This window comes from Erpetoichthys calabaricus, chromosome 3 (assembly GCF_900747795.2).
Source record: "Erpetoichthys calabaricus chromosome 3, fErpCal1.3, whole genome shotgun sequence".
NCBI classification, from domain to species: domain Eukaryota; kingdom Metazoa; phylum Chordata; class Cladistia; order Polypteriformes; family Polypteridae; genus Erpetoichthys; species Erpetoichthys calabaricus.
Window position 1 is genome coordinate 141692846 of NC_041396.2, and position 19722 is coordinate 141712567.

The 19722-nt window shown below is 37.3% G+C and overlaps 1 protein-coding gene across 2 annotated transcripts in view; it reads right to left on the minus strand.

Annotated features, from left to right (window-relative positions):
* si:ch211-195o20.7 (cytospin-A) overlaps positions 1-19722 on the minus strand; it is a 62848-nt gene that overhangs the window by 19328 nt on the left and 23798 nt on the right. For both annotated transcript variants that reach the window (XM_028791949.2, XM_028791948.2), the window contains exons 4-6: positions 17757-17830; positions 12152-12603; positions 5984-6122 (exon numbers count right to left, since the gene is read on the minus strand). In XM_028791949.2, the coding sequence (XP_028647782.1) occupies positions 5984-6122; positions 12152-12603; positions 17757-17830 (665 nt within the window). The remainder of the gene's footprint in view (positions 1-5983; positions 6123-12151; positions 12604-17756; positions 17831-19722) is intronic.

The following is a 19722-nucleotide window of genomic DNA, read 5'->3' on the forward strand; positions in this document are numbered from 1 at the left end:
TATACAGTACTAGTTGGTTGTCTCACATGAATTCATATTTTAATGCACTCTTAGAGGCATTTTAAAATTGTACAGAACATTATTCCCACAATGCTCTGGACATGGGTCAATTCTGTTAAACAGAACAAAATAAAAGTCACACACTTTGCAATTAAGTAGAAGTAGGAGCATCAATAGATTTTATCTTAGTAAATTATTAGATCATTTCCTTAATAAGCCTACATATTCCTACAGATCTCCCAGAACTCCAAGTTTGTCTCCTCCACTTAACCAGCAACTTTTACGGCCAGGCTCACTCTAGTATTTCAGTAATTCAGCTTGTAAGAATCTGCTGCAATATCTTGCCACGCCATAACACTTATTATTCGCAGTGTCTGAGCAACACAGAACTATAACCCAAGTTGACAACACTCCTGATTGGTCTCTTTTATGACTTTATAATAGTTTGGCCTGTGTAATGACAACCTGCTAGAAAATGTAGTAAAGTAAAAAGTATTCAATTTGACCTAAAAATGTAGTGGGGTAAAAGTTGCCCTAGATAAAACATGTACTTAAATAATGTAGTTCTACTTCATTATTTTGTACCTCTGATAAACATTATATGCAACAGCTTATTTAACTTTGATTTTAAAGAAGCCTGTGACGTAACAGCAACACTAATCAAGTTTGATATATTCTGAGAAAGTGATTGATTGTGGCTGACAATTGTATTGTCCCGTCAAACCACCTCCCACGTAAATATTAGCTGTAAATCGTGTTCTGCTCCTAAACTGTGATCGGAGTTCAGAATAAGATTTACTGTTCTCCTTGCTCATTATAAAAGGCGACTAAAGTTAATGAATGCATGGAAAGGCAGTTTGTTGTAAAGACTTCAGCTCTAATACCCCCTAAAATTTTAGGGGTAACCATTTGTTCTGTCCTTTTAAATGAATGTTTTTTTAGCGCTGCAGTAGATTCAGAAAGCAGTCGGAATTCCAAGCAATTGGTGGAAAAGGTACACCAATCTTTACTTAAATGGGAAGAGAAGGTTAAACAGAATTCAGATTCATCATCCAAATTCAATGCAACAAGCCATAAAACACATTGCCTGGAGCAAGGCTATCCAGTAGGACAAGGGCTATTGAAACCAACAGATTTACAATTAGTCAATATATTATATAGTTATTTTGTGAGACTACTAGAGACAGTAGCTTCGTGAAGCATACAAACATCCAATAAACTACAATAGTATGCTTGAATAAGGATCCATTTACTCTATAAAATGGCAGGACTATGGATCAAAATACTGGCCTTTAAAATTTTCATTTGCCATTATACTTGTTTTGTGCCACTTCCTTGAAGTTCAATTCCTCTTCTGCATATAGGCAACTTTTTCAGAAACCTCTCTTACAAATCGGACAAAATTTATCTTTTTTTACTCTGGCTCCATAGATTTTTCCCATATTTGTCCAAATGACATTAAAGATGGGTGGATAGAAAAAAAAATACTCCATGATAGGTAAAAACAGCAGTTCTGAATTACAGAACATTTTCAAACTTCAATAATAATCTTGTTTTAAAAGTCCCTGCCACTCTATAGATATGAGCTAAAATCCTTGCTGCAACAAAGTACTAAGTTTGAGGTTCACCATACACAAGCACAATGTTGCATGTCTGAGCTTAACCCAACAAATTACTGGTATTTAGACTGCCTGTTTTGGCCACCAACACCAAGTAACAGTCCTAATACAGTTTAGGAAGTCTTGTAATTGTTCAAATCCTCACCTGCTTTTCCTGATAAGTAGCTTTTCCACATACTGTGTTAGAATTTAAGTGCATAGAAGTGGTCATCCACAAATTACCTCTATCAGGCCCATTTTATTAATACTCACCACACTGCAAACAAGATCTGTCACTGTTTAGAATGTTGATACAATTTACCTCACCCAGCTGTCCTTTTTATATTCCACCACTCAACCCCCTTTAGATTTCTGTTACTGCAAATTTCACACTGACTTTAGTCTACAACTAAAATGTAAGGTTATATGGCACCCAAGTAAACTATTTTCTCCTTTAACCCTATGTCACTTATTACCTAAAGAAAATTATCCAACACCAATTGGCATGGTGTCAAATGTACTGTAATTGCTCAGTTACACTTAATACTTGCCATCACCACTTTTTGTTGTTAAGTCCTAGCAACTAAAGCTTCCTACAGTTGGTTATCAGTCTTTCATAATCACCATTTTAGTCCACTCTTATTTACAAAGTTGCTTTAATTGAGAAACATTTCTCGGTTTTTCCACTGGAAAAGGCTAAAGGCAAAACAATTTGCTTCTTTCTCTGGTTTGTGGTGGATTCCTTCAAAATGGAAATGACCATGCACTTAATCGACGCTTGCCTTTCAAATTCTGCCTCTGCTGACTGTTGGTTCAGGGCCAGCCATCTTCTCAATATGTCATAAACTTGTTGTTTGCCTAACTTAACTCTAGAGCTGAATACATCTGGGACCTTAATGTGCATCCATGAATTAAAAAAAAGACATAATATCCAAAGATCCATAACACTTACAAACAAGCACTATCATTTAGTCTGAATATTTCATTTCATAAGCTGTAGGTCTCACACCAACAGTATACAGTGCATCTGGAAAGTTCACAGCGCATCACTTTTTCCACATTTTGTTTTGTTACAGCCTTATTCCAAAATGGATTAAATTCATTTTTTCCCTCAGAATTCTACACACAACACCCCATAATGACAACGTGAAAAAAGTTTGAGGTTTTTGCAAATTTATTAAAAATAAAAAAGACTGAGAAATCACAAGTATTCACAGCCTTTGCTCAATACTTTGTCAATGCACCTTTGGCAGCAAATTACAGCCTCAAGTCTTTTTGAATATGATGCCACAAGCTTGGCACACCTATCCTTGGCCAGTTTCGCCCATTCCTCTTTGCTTCCCATCCAACCTGATGGAGCTTGAGAGGTGCTGCATCGGTGCACAGCCATTTTAAGATCTCTTCAGAGATGTTCAATCGGATTCAAGTCTGGGCTCTGGCTGAGCCACTCAAGGACATTCACAGAGTTGTCCTGAAACCACTCCTTTGATATCTTGGCTGTGTGCTTAGGGTCATTGTCCTGCTGAAAGATGAACTGTCGCCCCAGTCTGAGGTCATGAGCGCTCTGGAGCAGGTTTTCATCCAGGATGTCTCTGTACATTGCTACAGTCATCTTTCCCATTATCCTGACTAGTCCCCCAGTTCCTGCTGCTGAAAAACATCCCCACAGCATGATGCTGCCACCACCATGCTTCACTGTAGGGATGGTATTGGCCTGGTGATGAGCGGTACCTGGTTTCCTCCAAACGTGACACCTGGCATTCACACCAAACAGTTCCATCTTTGTCTCATCAGACCAGAGAATTCTCTCTCTCATGGTCTGAGAGTCCTTCAGGTGCCTTTTGGCAAACTCCAGGCGGGCTGCCATGTGCCTTTTACTAAGGAGTGGCTTCCGTCTGGCCACTCTACCATACAGGCCTGATTGGTGGATTGCTGCAGAGATGGTTGTCCTTCTGGAAGGTTTTCCTCTCTCCACATTGGACCTCTGACAGAGTGACCATCGGGTTCTTGGTCACCTCTCTGACTAAGGCCCTTCTCCCCCGATCGCTCAGTTTAGATGGCCAGCCAGCTCTAGGAAGTCCTGGTGGTTTCGAACTTCTTCCACTTATAGATGATGGAGGCCACTGTGCTCATTGGGACCTTCAAAGCAGCAGAAATTTTTCTGTAACTTTCCCCAGATTTGCGCCTCGAGACAATCCTGTTTTGGAGGTCTACAGACAATTCCTTTGACTTCATGCTTGGTTTGTGCTCTGACATGAACTGTCAACAGTGGGACCTTATATAGACAGGTGTGTGCCTTTCCAAATCATGTCCAATCAACTGAATTTACCACAGGTAGACTCCAATTAAGCTGCAGAAACATCTCAAGGATGATCAGGGGAAACAGGATGCACCCAAGCTCAATTTTGGCTGTGAATACTTATGTACATGTACTTTCTCAATTTTTTTATTTTTAATAAAAATTTGCAAAAACCTCAAGTAAATTTTCACATTGTCATTATGGGGTGTTGTGTGTAGAATTCTGAGGGAAAAAAAAATGAATTTAATCCATTTTGGAATAAGGCTGTAACGTAACAAAATGTGGAAAAAGTGATGCGCTGTGAATACTTTCCGGATGCACTGTATATACATACAGGTAAAATTCCATTACAACGAACTCACAGGGACCTAAAAAAATATTTTGTTGTAACGAAAATTTTGTTGTAATGAGATTCTGTATTTGTTACTATAGTGCTTTCTTTAATTTGCATCCAGGCGTTTGCAATCATTTCAATAGCTTCTTTCGCATTAATTTTAATCTCCTCCTGCCTACAAGTTATGCTGACGAGAATTTCTCAGCATTTCCTTGCGAGAATACACTTTCAGGGTGTGAATGATGCCCAAAACCAATGGCTGAAGCGCTGCCGTGCAATTGGGTGGGAGGAATTCAACGCAAACATTATCTAAACATGGAAGCATGTTGTGGGCTGCACAGTTATCAATCAGGAGCTGAATCATTATTTCTTCTTCATATCGTGAGGCTTCTGAACTCTTTGAGACCCCCCCACTCCCCACCCAACGGGAACGACACGCTGAAGTGTGTCCTGGAGCACGATTGCAGAGTCTGTGGAAGATTGATTGTCCGTTGCTGGGGCAGGGCAATAGGAGGCTCACATCACTGCAATGAACCGCCACAGAAGCAAATCATAAAAGATCGGGGTTACGCTATAAGTCCCTGTCTTGCACCCCAAAACACAAGGCTTAGTCACAGTACTTTAGCAAAACCAGCTTTATTCAGCTTGAAACAGGAGCGGCACAGTTATTTATCGTAGCATGATCTGCCACTCTGCTATACATACACAGCAGTCAGGCAGAGTCGTGGCCAGGTCAGTGATCAAGTAATCCTGTTACAGTATCTGCATTTACAATTTACGTGCACCTAACCTTGCATCACCCCTCGAGATCTTTTCTGCTGTGAGCTGGGGGGCTGATCGCACCCCTACAAGTTTATATAAAAAAACACCACACGACGCTGAAAGACTACCTTCACATTGCTCTCTTGCTGCTGGGCTTACTTGTGGCTGATCTATTGCATGATCCACGCGGTACTTCGCAGACTTAAAAGTCCAAAAGCACCTGTCAGTTGCAGATTGTTTGTTTGCCCCTCTCTCTCTGTCCTTCCCTGCTCCTGACACGCACTCCTTTGAAGAGGAAGATGGGTTTGCATTCTTTTAATTGTGAGACAGATTTGTCATCACAGTCTTGTCAAGGAGCACGTTTAAACTTTTGAAAAAGAGACATGTTTGCAGTGTTTGAATAAAATTCCTGTCTCTACAATCTTCTGTGTTTCCGTGCAAATCTGTGACCCACGCATGTGTAAAAGTAAAAGGCAAATCTGAGCCGCAGCTGCTACCTCACAAACTGTCCTTATTCCCCGGATATCCCTGACCCCATCAGATTCAAATTTGCCTTTTACTTTTACACGCAATTTCCTGTTAGATTAGCCTTTGCAATGACAATAAGGCACAGGGCCAAACTTTCAAAAAGAGATGCCTCTATCTGCCAAAACCAGTTTTCAGTCACAGACAATTGAATGTTGCTCTCTCCAGAGTTCCATCTTTTCATTCACTCAGTCGTATCCTCAAACCCACCCCATTTGGACAACTGTGTCTTTCAGGAAGTGTTCACCCATCAATGAATAATTATGTGGCTATGCCGCGGGCTGGCTAGTCTTTATTATTTGTCCAGTGACAATTCATAGCCAGATAAGCAATTGTTAACTGTAACTTCCGTTTCTGGCAGGAAGTAATGGCAAATGACTGAGATGACACTGGTTTAATTACTAGAACAACACTCAAAGTGACCTTAAGAACTGTATCTTAGCATATTACATCTTTAGTACTCACCTGACCTGTAGATACAAGCATTGTGGAATGAGCTGCAACAAAGTGAGGTGAATTTCCATTCATCAAAGAATGCTGTAAGGAAGGTGGGAACTCCGTAGCGTTAGTTTTAAGCCTCTTCAAACCTTCCATATACTCATTACTGAAATTCAGAAGATTATTTTTAATTTTCTGTATATAATAATTTCAACAAAAACAAAATTAATGCTAGTTTAGAAGAGACACAACTGAACATATTTTGTACATTTATTCCAACTTCAATTAAGCAGAATAAGAATACATCTGTTCTTATTTATGTATGCAAATGTTTTAATATTGTTACATAAAATAGGTTAAGATTTGTAAAAAATTAAAAATTACTGAAAATTTAAAAGGGCTCTCAGGTCAAAAAAAATTTAAAAAAAGCCCACAAAAAAACAACACACACCACAACCAAAATCTGAAGGCTTTATTCCTCTCTCATTATAAATTTAAAACTTGCACTTAAGCAATAACCAAATTGCAAAATTTCTTTAAAATTTATAATATAGTGTTACAATTGTTAAGAGTCTTGTTATTCTTTTTCTATTCTTTTGACATATCAAGCAAGTTAAAGGAAAACAAATAAAACTCTGATCATGGATCCGAGCACAATGAGTCATTGTCAGCTAATATTGCATTCCTTAATTCAAGATTTCTTAATGGCAAAGCATTGGTGCTGTCAGAATTCATTATAAACTCCAACCTTGACATGCTTTGCCTAACAGAAACCTGGCAAAAACCAAACGATTTTGTGTCTCTCATGGAGACAACACCACCTAGATACATTTACTTTGCAAAGCCTCAGTGCTCATGACAAGGTTTAGGAGTCACAGTAACTGTTAGAGCAGAGCTAAACAGCAAAATAATCCCAATTGACTTCCCATGGTCTTTCGAGTGTCTGGCTCTTAAACTAATAACGAAATCAGGTCCCGTCTTATTCATTTTTCTCTATTGACCCCCAAAATACAATGCATGTTTTTATCTGATCTGACTGAATTATTAACCCACTTAAATTCAATTTCACAGAGAGTAATTCTTCTTGCCGATTTTAACATCCATACTGACATTACTACATGTAAACTGAGAAATTAATTCCTATCTTTACTGGACTGTTTTGACTTGGTGCAACAGGCTGATTTTCCTACTCACTTTGGTGGTGATATGTTAAACTTGATATGTACATCTGGCTTATCTGTCGGCAACACTAATTAGCAGCAATTTGGGACTCTGATCAAAAAAAACATTACTGGTAAGAGGAGGGAGAGGTAATGAGACAGTGGAAAGTAAACATCAAATTTTTCTCAGAAATCAAAAAAAAATCTGTCCCTCTATCCTTGCTAGTTCCATTTCTGATCTCGGTCTTTCTCCACCTATTCCATCTGCACTAGATAGTCTTGTTGACTTCTATAACTCAGCCCTTCATAAAACAGCTCATTTAAAGCATAAGGGGGTTTCCTTTAAGCGCTCAGGTCCATGGTACAGTTCAAAGTAATGGTCTATGAAAGAAAACAGCGAACGCCTTGAGAGAATGCCACGTCACTTGCCTCACCATGCATATCCAGGCTTTCTCTGGCTATCAGAGAGCTTACAGGGATGCACTAACTGCAGCCAAGAACACCTATTATGGCAAAATAAGAGAAAGTGGCCATGATAACCCAAGGATTTTGTTCTCTGTAGTTAAACTACTTCAACCTGCATATGGCCCAATTACCTCCACTACTGAAACCTGTGAAAAATGCCTCCACTTTTTCCCCCAAAATAAAAATTAAAAACCTAAATATTTCGGCTAACAAATTCATCATCCATTTACATCGTTCCCTGTCTTCCCAACTCATTTTCTAAAAATTTTCACCAGTCACTTTTGTATTTAGTAATGACCTGCTGTGTAAGATGAGGCCGACTACATGTGGACTGGACCCCATTACCAAAACACTTCTTAAATCCTGCCTTCATGCCATAATCCCAACTGTTACGACAATAACAAATACATCCCTTGACAGTGTCTTTATGCCAGCCACTTTAACATTGGGGTTACAGAAATGATTTTTTTTTTAAGGTGGTCTGGTCTTGATGCTTACAATCTTCATTTTTGGCCTATTTCTCATTTTTTCTGTTATAACTTCTTGAGCGTGTTGTAGCCTCCCAACTCACCGATTACTTTTTTTGCTAATAATTTGATGAAACCCTTTCAGTCTGGTTTCAGGGTAAAGCACAGCTGGGAAACCGGTCTACTTCAAGTAAATAATGATTTGCTTATGGCAACACACTCTGGACAAACCAACATATTAATTCTGTTAGACCTCAGTGCAGCTTTTGACACAGTCAAACATGACATTGTACTGTCCAGAATGGAGAACATTCTGGGTATCTCTGGCTTCAGTGATTTAAGTCCCATCTGACTGACAGGCAAGACTTTTAGTCTTTGCAACAGCAAATCCAGCTCAGTGCTAGTCACACAAGAGTGATTCTCGGGGATCTAACCTTGACCCTCTGCTTTTCTGTATTGATATATGCTATATATATATATATGCTTCCCCTTTGCCATATCATTCATAGCTTTAGACTGGGTTATCATTTTTATGCAGATGATACAACTCTATGTTAAAAGTGAAACTTCATCAGGGCTTTATCAGCTCTCAACTTGCCTCAGTGAAATTAAAACCTGTATGGAGCAAAACTCTTTAAAATTAAATTGCAACAAAAAACTGAACTCCTGCAAATTGGCACTAAAGTACAATTTGAGAAAATGAACTCCTCCTCAGTTACTCTTGACAGTGATCTCAGACTGTCTTCTGATGCAAGGAATCTTGGAGTCATTTTTGATTCCTCCCTTTCTTATTCCTTCCTTATAGTGAAAAGCTGAGAGATCATAAGTATGACTCTTTCAAGGATTATTGTCTAGTTGTCTATGGAATAGAGACAGTAATTTACCATACATATGGGCACTAACATTCAAGAACGTGAATAACCAAACTTGTAGAAAACTCCATAAGCGAAACAAAGCCCCAGTGGCTGAAAAGTTGCCGCAGAGAAAGAATAGAAAGGTAGGCGAAATACACGGCCTCCTTTTAAAAAATTGTTAAATCTAATAAAAAATGTTCAGCTTTTTTCTTTCCTAAAATGACATTTGCTATTTTGCATTGTGCAAGCAATCTCAAGGTGCAGATCAATACTGAACAACATTCTTGGCTTGAAAAATGGATGCATTCAGCAAATTTAAGGCTTTTGTTTTCACATGTGGACCTTGGTACCCTTCACCACCATAGTAAAACGCAAGAGTAGGATAGGTTGTGACGACGCCGGCCCCCTACAGACTTCCTCTTCCCACATGGGAGTCTGCTGAACCAACACAGTCAATAGTTATGAACGAGATGAGCGGACATGAGGACAATTCACTGATGATGCCAGAGGATGGTGGAAAAAGTGCTCAAGTGCTTTTATTAAAAGCAAAGTCAAAACATAAGTAAAACCAACAAAAGTGCCAATGGTGCAGTGTTCAAAAACAAAGCACACACACACATATTATATATATATATCCATAAAATCCAGTGAAAAGTGAGAATAAAAAATAAATTAAAATCCAAGGTTAAAATGCAGTCTAAACTTGTTCCAATCTCTGTCCACATCCTTCTCATGCTTCCCGACTCACTCATTGCTCGAGTAGCTGTCGGAGACTCAGCTGCCACGAGCTCCTTTCGACCAGCGTAATCGCACCTCAGAAGCCTAGGGAGTGCTCCTGCCTTGCTCGCCACACTCCACCTGGATGTTCAGTGCGGCGAACTAGCCTCTAGAGTTCCACAGCTAACACTCCTTCAAGGGGCCCCAGCTCACGCGATCTCCTCCTTCCAGGTGACCAGATCCTCCTGCTAAAACTGCCTTTTCACGTCTTTTAACCTCTTTCCTTCTTTTCTTTGATTTTCCCTTGTGCTGACCCGTATTTATACCATCATGTCTCCAAGGGCACAGCGCCTTAATCACACGCCGCAGGAAGCCAATGAAGCAATCGAGAATGATCTCGCCAACACGTGCAGGTTCGACTCGCTCCAATTACCTCATTAGTTCCCCACTGTCCTGCAATCGCGCTTACAGAGAGCGACACTGCTCTACAGATTTAAAACTTGGCGCTTCTTTTTTGTTGTTGAAGCTGTGAACCCACTATACCACATACGTATTTTTAAAAACCTCAGAAAAAATGCTGCACTTTAGGACACAAATTTCACATTGCAAGTTAGTACATACCATGACTGTGAACAAAAAGTATATACTAAAAATACCAGACTTATCCTTTATATTTATGCTTAGCCTAGAAGTGTGTCCTGTCCTAGGTTATTTTCTGCTTTAATAGATGGTGCATTTATCAGTTCTTACCAAAACCATCTTACTAATGTTAAAGTAATGTCAAGGTAATAAAAACACTCTAGTTAGTAAATTAGATAGTATAAAATACAGATAAAAACACAAGGATTACAGAAGTACAATAACTGTGCACATGTTGACAAAAGATTAAGACATAGAAGCATACAATACAGGAACATCTGTTCTAGATTGTTCAGTGGTTTTCTGGAGTTTATTTTACAAGATTTACCATTGTTGTTTTGGCGTGATTTCACAGTCAGCTTGACTTTACTTTGCTGGGTAGTCATGCATGAAACAGGCTGTAACTTAAGATTTTGATTACTTCAATCTAGTCAAAAGCTTTTAAAATTTAAATTTGCCATGAAGTTGAACATGAACTTTTTAGAGTAAAAAAAAAAAAAAGAGTGCTTGCTATCCATTGTGCTTTGCTGAACTTTCACAATATGATCATGTCTCTTATTACCTGTCCAGAACATAACCCCATCCTCGGTTGTCTGTCCACCCTATAGGTTACTGGTGCTATTCACATCTACTGCATCCTTCATTTGCATAAAACAGAGCCCATGTCAGCACATGTAATCAACAAATTAAACCACTACATATATACACACACACACACATAGAGCTAATTCTTTTTTTCAAAACCTCATCAAACTTCAATCAAATCAGTCAAAGTGTTTAAGATTTTGGGGGAATTTAGGTTTTTCTGATGTACTTTTTAAAAAATAATAAAAAAAAAAACCTAAATATTGATAAATCTAAATGATCTCTCTTTGGCAGGGTGTTGCATCTATATAGTATCCACTAATTGTAGCTTTTTAACTAAATGAAAAAAAAAAAAAAAAAAAAAAAGTGTTTTTGTTGCGTTATATATTCATTTAAAAGTTTCTAAGAAACTCATTGATTCCGTGAAACTAGACAACAGCTCTGTTCTTTATCTTCCTATAATTCTATTTATTTTCTACTACCAGTTCTTCTCTCTTCATTATTTCCCTGGACTATTAATGATCTTAACTTGTTTCCAGAAAGAAACAACATACTCATTGTGAAGCTGAAAGTAAGAAGCAAATGACACTATTTGTAATGGCTACAAGGAAAGCTGATGCATATAAATAGTGTTACCCTGCAGTGCACCCCTTAAGACCCCACCCCCACCCCCAAGAAAATCATGAAATGCAGGGAAGCTTATATGCTAATGTCAAAATAGGATTCATTACATTTGTGTGTATTTATTTATTTAACAAATATACACAGACACTCTCAAACCTGTTCAGTTCAAATCAGGATTATACAGGAGTCCTGAGCCAGCCCGATAAACAGGGCATAAGGCAGGAAACCTCCTGACCAAAGCAGCAGTCCATCACATAACACACACACACACTTACTCTGACCAGTTTGGAGTTCCCAATTCACTTAAAATTAATTTTTCATAGAACAATTGATACAAATTTGGTAAGCACTGGCAAACTACAATACAACTTGGCATGGGTTTTAAAGCAGAATACTGGGTCTTTGAAGCAGCAGCACTAACCAGTGCATGACTGTGACATCATCAAACACACACTACAAATATTATGCATGCATACCTACTGTATATTCAGACATCTATGTAAAATCTAAAACCACTGTCATTCACGTGCATTTCTGAAACAAAATCAATCAAGGATCATGATTCTGAGGTGTCAAATTCCCTATTCCAATGAATAACACCCCAGAGAAGAATGATAGTGTGGTTATTTGAAGAAAAAAAAAATATTGCTTCAACTTTTACTTATGGAAATAATTTCTACAAACCTGGAACACACAGTTCTCGTCTCTTTTGCCACTTGACTGAAGGACCGTCTTTCTTGCCTATCTGCTCTGATCTCATTAAGTTCAGTCTCCATTTCATGACATTTTTCTGTGGCTCTCATCAGTTCTTCTACTGTTTTCTGGTGGGTTGCTCTGAGAGTAACAAGTTCTCTCTCAGTTTCTTGGTTGGACATTTTAAGTGCAAATAATGCTTTTGCAGATTCTTTAGCAGCAAGCAGCTCTTTAAGCTTGTCCTGATAGGATATATTAAGTTCACTCATTTCTTTTAGTATCCTGCTATGCTCCTCATGTAGGCTCACAAGCTCAGCATATGTTTCATTGTGTTTTTTTCTAAGAGCAGCAAGTTCATCTTCAGCTTCACATTTTATACGATCAGCAACAGAAACAGCTACCTGCAGGTCAGATTGAAACTGTCTCCATTCTTCCTGGTCTACCTAGCATGGGGGGGGGGGGGGGGGGGAACAAAAAAAAAAACACAACCTATAAGAAAAGTACATTTATTTCTTGTCTAAATAAGTGCATTTGAGAAACAAACCAACATAATAATTGAACACTAATGCACATTGGTACCTACCACTTATTAAATTTCTTACTCTCTAAATCCAGCCTAGGTTTTGTCAGTTTACTGCTATTTTGATTTAACTGTTCAGGATTTTCATTTCATTTCAATATTCCACTTCTCAAAAGAAAGTACAGACATACTTATTTCTGAAAGGGAAATGGTAATACAGAATTTGTTAGGAACAACTTAAGTTTTCAAATGCTCAGAACCAGTACGTAGGATGGTAGCATGCACCGATACAGTGCATTGCCATAACTAGACTGAATATAAAATGTACAACTAAGAATTTTTTTTTGCATTTTTTTTAATTATATTTGACAGCAGCTGCTCATATCAAAAGGGGCATGGAAGAAAAGGCAACAATTTTAAAAAAAAAAAAAAAAAAAAAAAAAAAAAAAAAAAAAAAAACAATTTAGTTACTTTATTTAAGAATGATGCATTTTAAGTTGTACTGCTATTCTGTCAGCAGGAGTACCACTATAACCAGTTTCATTAAAAATAGTTTAAAAACTTATTAAAAAGGAAGTCGCACTACACAAAAGGTAAGCAAGGGGGCATCGGTCTTAGATATGATTTTGTTACCATTTTATTTTTTGCTGCTAATGTGTGATCTGATCATTGCTATTTTGTGCATCCCGACACTATGTTGTGCCATGTCACTATGTATATAAAAATTGAAACTTTCATGAAGATCTTTATTTTGAAGCTTGGAAGAGGGGAAAACAAAAAGTCACCACCACATATTTTGTAAAAGCTTTACTTTTGTTTTACAAGTGAAACCTTAAAGTAAAATTTATGTATTCTGTGGGTGTTTAAAAAAAAAAAAAAAAAAAAATACTACTCACAGTTTACTCTAAATTGTAAATTACTCAAGGGGCTAAATAAATAAATAAACTTTAATCTCTTAGCAGAATGCTAATCAAATTACACATTTCTCCCCTGACATTGTTCATTTCAAACACCAAAATTGCAGGTACCCATAATATTTGGGAAACAAAAGCTGTTTAGTACTTTCCAGAATTTTCCTCTATTGATATCCTATTTCTGTTTGTTTATTCATTTGATTTTTAATGCATTTCTGCTGTGGCCATTTCAGACAGTATACCAGTAAAAGATTAGCCCAAAATGTAAAGTCTTTATAGGTCAACCTGTGTGTTAGGATCAATAACTGCTACTTTGTAATTTATCAAATTCTATTTTCTTTATGACATAGCAATAAGAACATTTTGGTATTAGCTCCATTATGAAGACCCAATGTAAACGTTGCTAGCAACAAGACATACTCAATGACAATAAAAGCAAGTTTATAAAAAATTGTCCCCTCCAAAAAAAAAAAAAACCTATACAACAATGATGTGTGTTTTAAAACAATGATGTTTTAATATTGGGGATTTTTTTTTGGCATAGCATGCAAAACAAACCTTATTTATCGAAACCTTTTGTAGTTTTTACACTTGGCTCAAAAGATGTCATCTTAATTCAGCTTAAAGGTTTAAATAGACTACATGTTAAACTGATAAAGCATTAACTAAGTGGGAAACAACAAAAACAGTATACAAGGAAACTGTCAAAGAAAACAATTAAATAGGAATTAGCTTCAGAATGACAGGAAATCTGCCAACTGTTGGTGAAAAGTATGCTGGAAAAAAAGTGGCTTATAAATCTATAAATTTGCTAAGCAAATCTGCTTATGAATGCAGCCCTTTGTGATATGCTGCGGTTAAATTTGCTCTCCTGTCACTGTGATCACATTTCCGTGTTTGTGTTCTTTTTATCCAGGAACTGCAGAGTTAATGTATCCTGGAGCAAAGCCAACAGCTGTTCGCTCTCTGGAAAACAAGCACATTTGCAAGAAACTGTTGCAACAATAGGTATTTAAAAATATTACTTTTGGCATACAGAATAAATACATGGTTCTAATTGTATGACATTTTGTAAAATTTAATATTTTTAATCTTCTATGCTAATGTTATTGTATATAATTGCACATGTACCCTCAAAACATATTTATCACAATACACCTGAATCTAAAATAGTTCCTGAATTCTAATTGTGGGACATACTTAATACAGTGGAAAAATAAGTAATGCAAAATTTCTGGTTGAAATTTAAAAAGTTAGAAACCCAATGGTTTCAGCTGTTAAATTCAGTTAGAAATGTAAGTTCATGTTCATCTGTTAGAGCTTATTCCAGGTTTACATTTTTGACTTTTGTACATTTTTTCCTTTACAATTTGTAAATTTTGCAGACCTTACCCTATATGACAAGGGTTTAATGAACAGACGAGCCTACAGAAGTAAACAGAGAGACCAGAGACTCACAAATTTGGGAGTCCATATTGCATTACTACAGAAAAGTTCTGTGTTCAGTCTCTTGAAAGCTTAAGAATGGAAGCCTTGAGCTTGAGAGAGCAAAACATGGAACTGAACAGTCCAAAGAGTTCACGGATAACAGTTTAAATACAGTACACTCCCATGACCTGCATCAGGTAAGAAAACTGCATTATACTCAAAAAAAAAAAAAAAAATCTCAAGCACAGAATCAGATATAAAACTCTTAGCCACAAAGCTCATGGAAGAGACGATGCAGAGGTTAAAGCCAGATATACTATGTTTGCAAAGACCTACAGTTTCAAGAAGCAACTAAGCTGTGAATAGAAGCTTTGAGTTAGCAACAGACTATGCAAAAATACACAACAAAATTTAAATATCAACAAGAGATTTAATAAAAAAAAAAAAATCTCATTTGATAAATGTTACAGTCATTAAACTAGTTGGGAACAATCCAAGGGAGCTTGGTGTCAGATAGATACAGCTGTTTTCCCATTTCAGCGAAATAGCAGGAAACAAAGTTCCTGGAATAAGTTGGACACAGATGTGCTAGTGTAACACTAGAATTATGGGATGTCATTCTCACAAAATTGTAGTTAGACTTTGCATGTTTACTATATGCATGATGCCACAGCTTTTGCCATATTTCTAGTGTCAATGAAAACTGCTCAATCCCAATTTTAAAATTTAGAAAATAACCACCTTTGTCTTGCACAGCAAGCTTCTGGCTTGTTCATCATACAAACTTGCAGATTAAATTTAAGTTACAGTATGCTAAAAATTCTTGAAAAGCCTACCATCAAATAAGACACATACATGTTAATAAATTAAACAAGTTCCACTAACACAACATTATCTGGTTTTAAAATGTGACCGATATTTGTAACCATTGATTGTCAAAGCCAAGTGATTAGGCCACCGATTATTTTGTATCTATACTAATAAAAGGCAAAGCCCTCACACACTCACTCACTCATCACTAATTCTCCAACTTCCCGTGTAGGTGGAAGGCTGAAATTTGGCAGGCTCATTCCTTACAGCTTACTTACAAAAGTTAGGCAGGTTTCATTTTGAAATTCAAAGCGTAACGGTCATAACTGGAACCTCTTTTTTGTCCATATACTGTAATGGACTGCAGCTCGCTGGAGGCGGGGTTACGTATCGCGTCATCACGCCTCCCACGTAATCACGTGAACTGACTGTGAATGCAGTACGTAGAAAACAAGGAAGAGCCCCAAAGAGCGCTGAAGAAAACATTCATTACACAATTGAGAAGGCAGCGAAACAATAAGAAGCGAGCGAGTGACGCATACAAGCATATTCATAAGAGCAGCTAAGGCGGAAACAAAGCACGGTGTAAACAGTAAGTTTAAATTAAGTTTGGCAAGATTGCTTTTCTCCTGTACAACTATACGTTGCCTTCTCAACAGTAAGCTTGCACGACTTGGTCATATTACAACCGGAGTGCTGAACTGACAACGTGGTATACAAAGAGAACTATAACAATCGTAATAAACGAACAATAAAACAGCGGAGAACCCGTGGATTAAATAAAAAGGCTGCTTCCTTGGCAAAGCAAGGAAAAAAGGATGGCCTTATATGGAGTTCGTTTATAAAACAGCGGAGAAGCTATGTAAAGACTGCTTCACAAAAAAACAGCGGAGCGCCTTATATGAGCAGGCAGTTAGCTAAAGAAGGGAATCAATAAATAACTATAATCGTAATAAAAGAACAAAAAATAGCGGAGAATCTTCGGATTACATAAAGGAAATGGGTACCTGAACAGAAAAGTGACTCTCAAATACCTACACAATAACTATAACAATCGTAATAAACGAACAACAAAACAATACAGAACTGCTAAGCAAGGAGAAAGCCGGCCTTATATGGCATTTGTTTATAAAACAGCGGACAGGCTGTGTAAAGGCAGCTTCACAAAAAAAACAGATCCTTAACAAATTGTTATTGGTATATTTTCCCTCAATTTAAAAAGGTTTGCTTTTCTTCTTAATTAAAATTTAAAAGCAATACTTCACCGCTGCGAAGCCCGAGAATTTGGCTATATGCAGTTGAGTGTGTACGCCTGATGAGCCCAGAATTAGGGCGAAACACGTGTCGCGTACTCTTTGCATTATTTGACAGTAAACTATTTTCAACCATTCAATGATCTGCTTCTCACAACTGAAGGCACCGTGGCTGATGTTAGCTGACTTGCTGGCCAACCATAAGCGTTACCTGGTAGGTACCAACCCATACAATCAGATTGTGATTCAGACTACGAATGCCGTGAATATTATTTATATATATAGATGTGTAAATTTGTATATGTATATATATGTGGATGTGTATATGTATGTATATATAGATATGTGTATATGTATATATGTATATGTTTACATAACCTCTTTAACACACTACTTCTCCGCTGCGAAGCGCGGGTATTTTGCTAGTCATGTATATATTGATGTTGTAAGTTAACTATTCCATCTTACCACTTCTGATTACAGCAGAGAGCCAAAGATGCTCTATTAATAATTTGCTCATGCATACAGTGGTGGTAGTTTAAACAATTCAGGGAACACAGATGCTTACGACTGGCCAAGCCTCGTTTTTCTCACTTTGCATACTCCTACTTCAGTTTTATTTTTTAGATAAACAAATAGGCAAGAACATTGAAGATTTTAATGCAATTTACCTGCATTTTTTGCTTCAGCATTTTGATTTCAATTAACAGACCATCTCTTTCAATAAGCAGTGATTTTACAACATCTGCAAAACACAAAACAAAACAATTAGACTTCTCTTCAAGCAATCTGTTCATCTTTAATATCAAAACACCATGTCTAATAAAAACAGAACTTTCACGTAATGTAAAACCAAGTTACTTTCCACAGCTCTACTTGTGTTCTTCTACTAAAACTGAAGAATCTGTATCTTACCTGGTTAAACTGAAGAAAGGTAGAGGGGGATAATTAAAAAGTAAAAACACACACACAAAAACTCTGCATACATTTACACGTGTTTTTTGCATTTACAATTAAAGATGCCAGTCCATTCCATAGCACAGTCACAGGCACCCTGACATCCATCCACACAATTTACAAACATCAAATTTCCTGGACATGCATGACAAACAGAAAAGAGAGGGAGAAATAATTAAAAATAGTATCTGATAACCTCATGTTATCTTACTGTTCAGTTTATTAGAAAACTATACTAGTTATGCCATCACAGTAGCACAGTGGTCAGCTAGTACTGCCACTTAACAGCTATAGACCAGGGTTCAGATTTAGAAAACATATGTATTCACAAAAGAGGCTCAAAATGTGTGTACAGTACTTCCCACACGAAACAAAACTTGCCGTATTATATATTATAGGCATATTTGCACCAAACATTTTTGTCAGTTTATATTGGCTACCTGTTGTCACTTCTAAGAATTAAAAACCAAAGTGCAGAAAAAACTAAGGTGCAATTCACTCGATGTGTACAGAAAATCTGAAATGCCCTATAGCCTAATGGTTTGACGCAACATAAGTTGTTTGGTGCTGCTTGAAGACTGTGCAAATGGCCACATACGAAGGGAATGCACTTATATGGACCCTATGAATTATTTTTGCCCATTAAATGAGATGGCTTACAAGCAGACTTAGAGACTTTCAGGAACAAATTATATTGGAACTACAGTATGTGCCAAGTTAGGCCTGGAATTATGGAGAGACTGCTGAAAATTAGGCTACACCTGTTCATATGCATGTTTTTAAAATGGCTGACTTTATGGGAAAAGGCAGCTATCAAAAGGTAACTGGCTGGCAGGTCAGGAATCTTAGCCAAGTTTCAGCTCAGTAATGCCTGCTGTTCTGGAAGTCATAAATGACTAACAAGACACTCCATTCAGTTTCCATTTTGTGTGGGTATATATACCAACATGAAAAAGAAATTTGAAGCAAGTGTCCGGTTCTCCTAATGGAATTGTAGCAATTGACAGCGTTCATATTGCAATAAGGGCACCTAGCAAGAATGACAACTTTTGTTACTCATAAGCAGTTACATTTTATTAAAAACGCACAAGTCATCCGCGATACCAAGCGGAGGATGACAAAATGCCACGGTTGGCTAGGTAAACCCAAGACTCATTTATTCTGAGGGAAAGTAACATTGATCAGACAACTTGCTCAAGGTGATATACTGTACATGATGGCAAGATTGTTGGTAAAGTAGCTTTCTTAACCCTCTATGTTTCACATGGCCTATACTATTCATTGTAAAAGCAACCATGTCATTACATGGACCTGGTAACACTGACAACGTAAAGACACACTGGCGCCTTACACCTTTCCCAATCTGGCTGAATGCCTAGCAGCCTTTCCCCTGCATTCTTACATGTTGTGAAGCATTGCATAAATGGATAATGTCGCGATGTGTGATTGCATATGTATAAGACTTACTACAATGGTCCATGCATGGTTGTTCCAGGGTGGCAGCCTAGTGGGGATTGAGGCATGTTCATCTACACACATTCACAAGATGATTGTGATTTATAAAAGTACAAATCTATAGAAATCTTTATACGCCAGGTTTTATAAATCTCATTTTTTTTTGCTGTGTGCATATTTTCACACATTAATTCACACTAAGTTTTATAAATGAACCATTTTAAT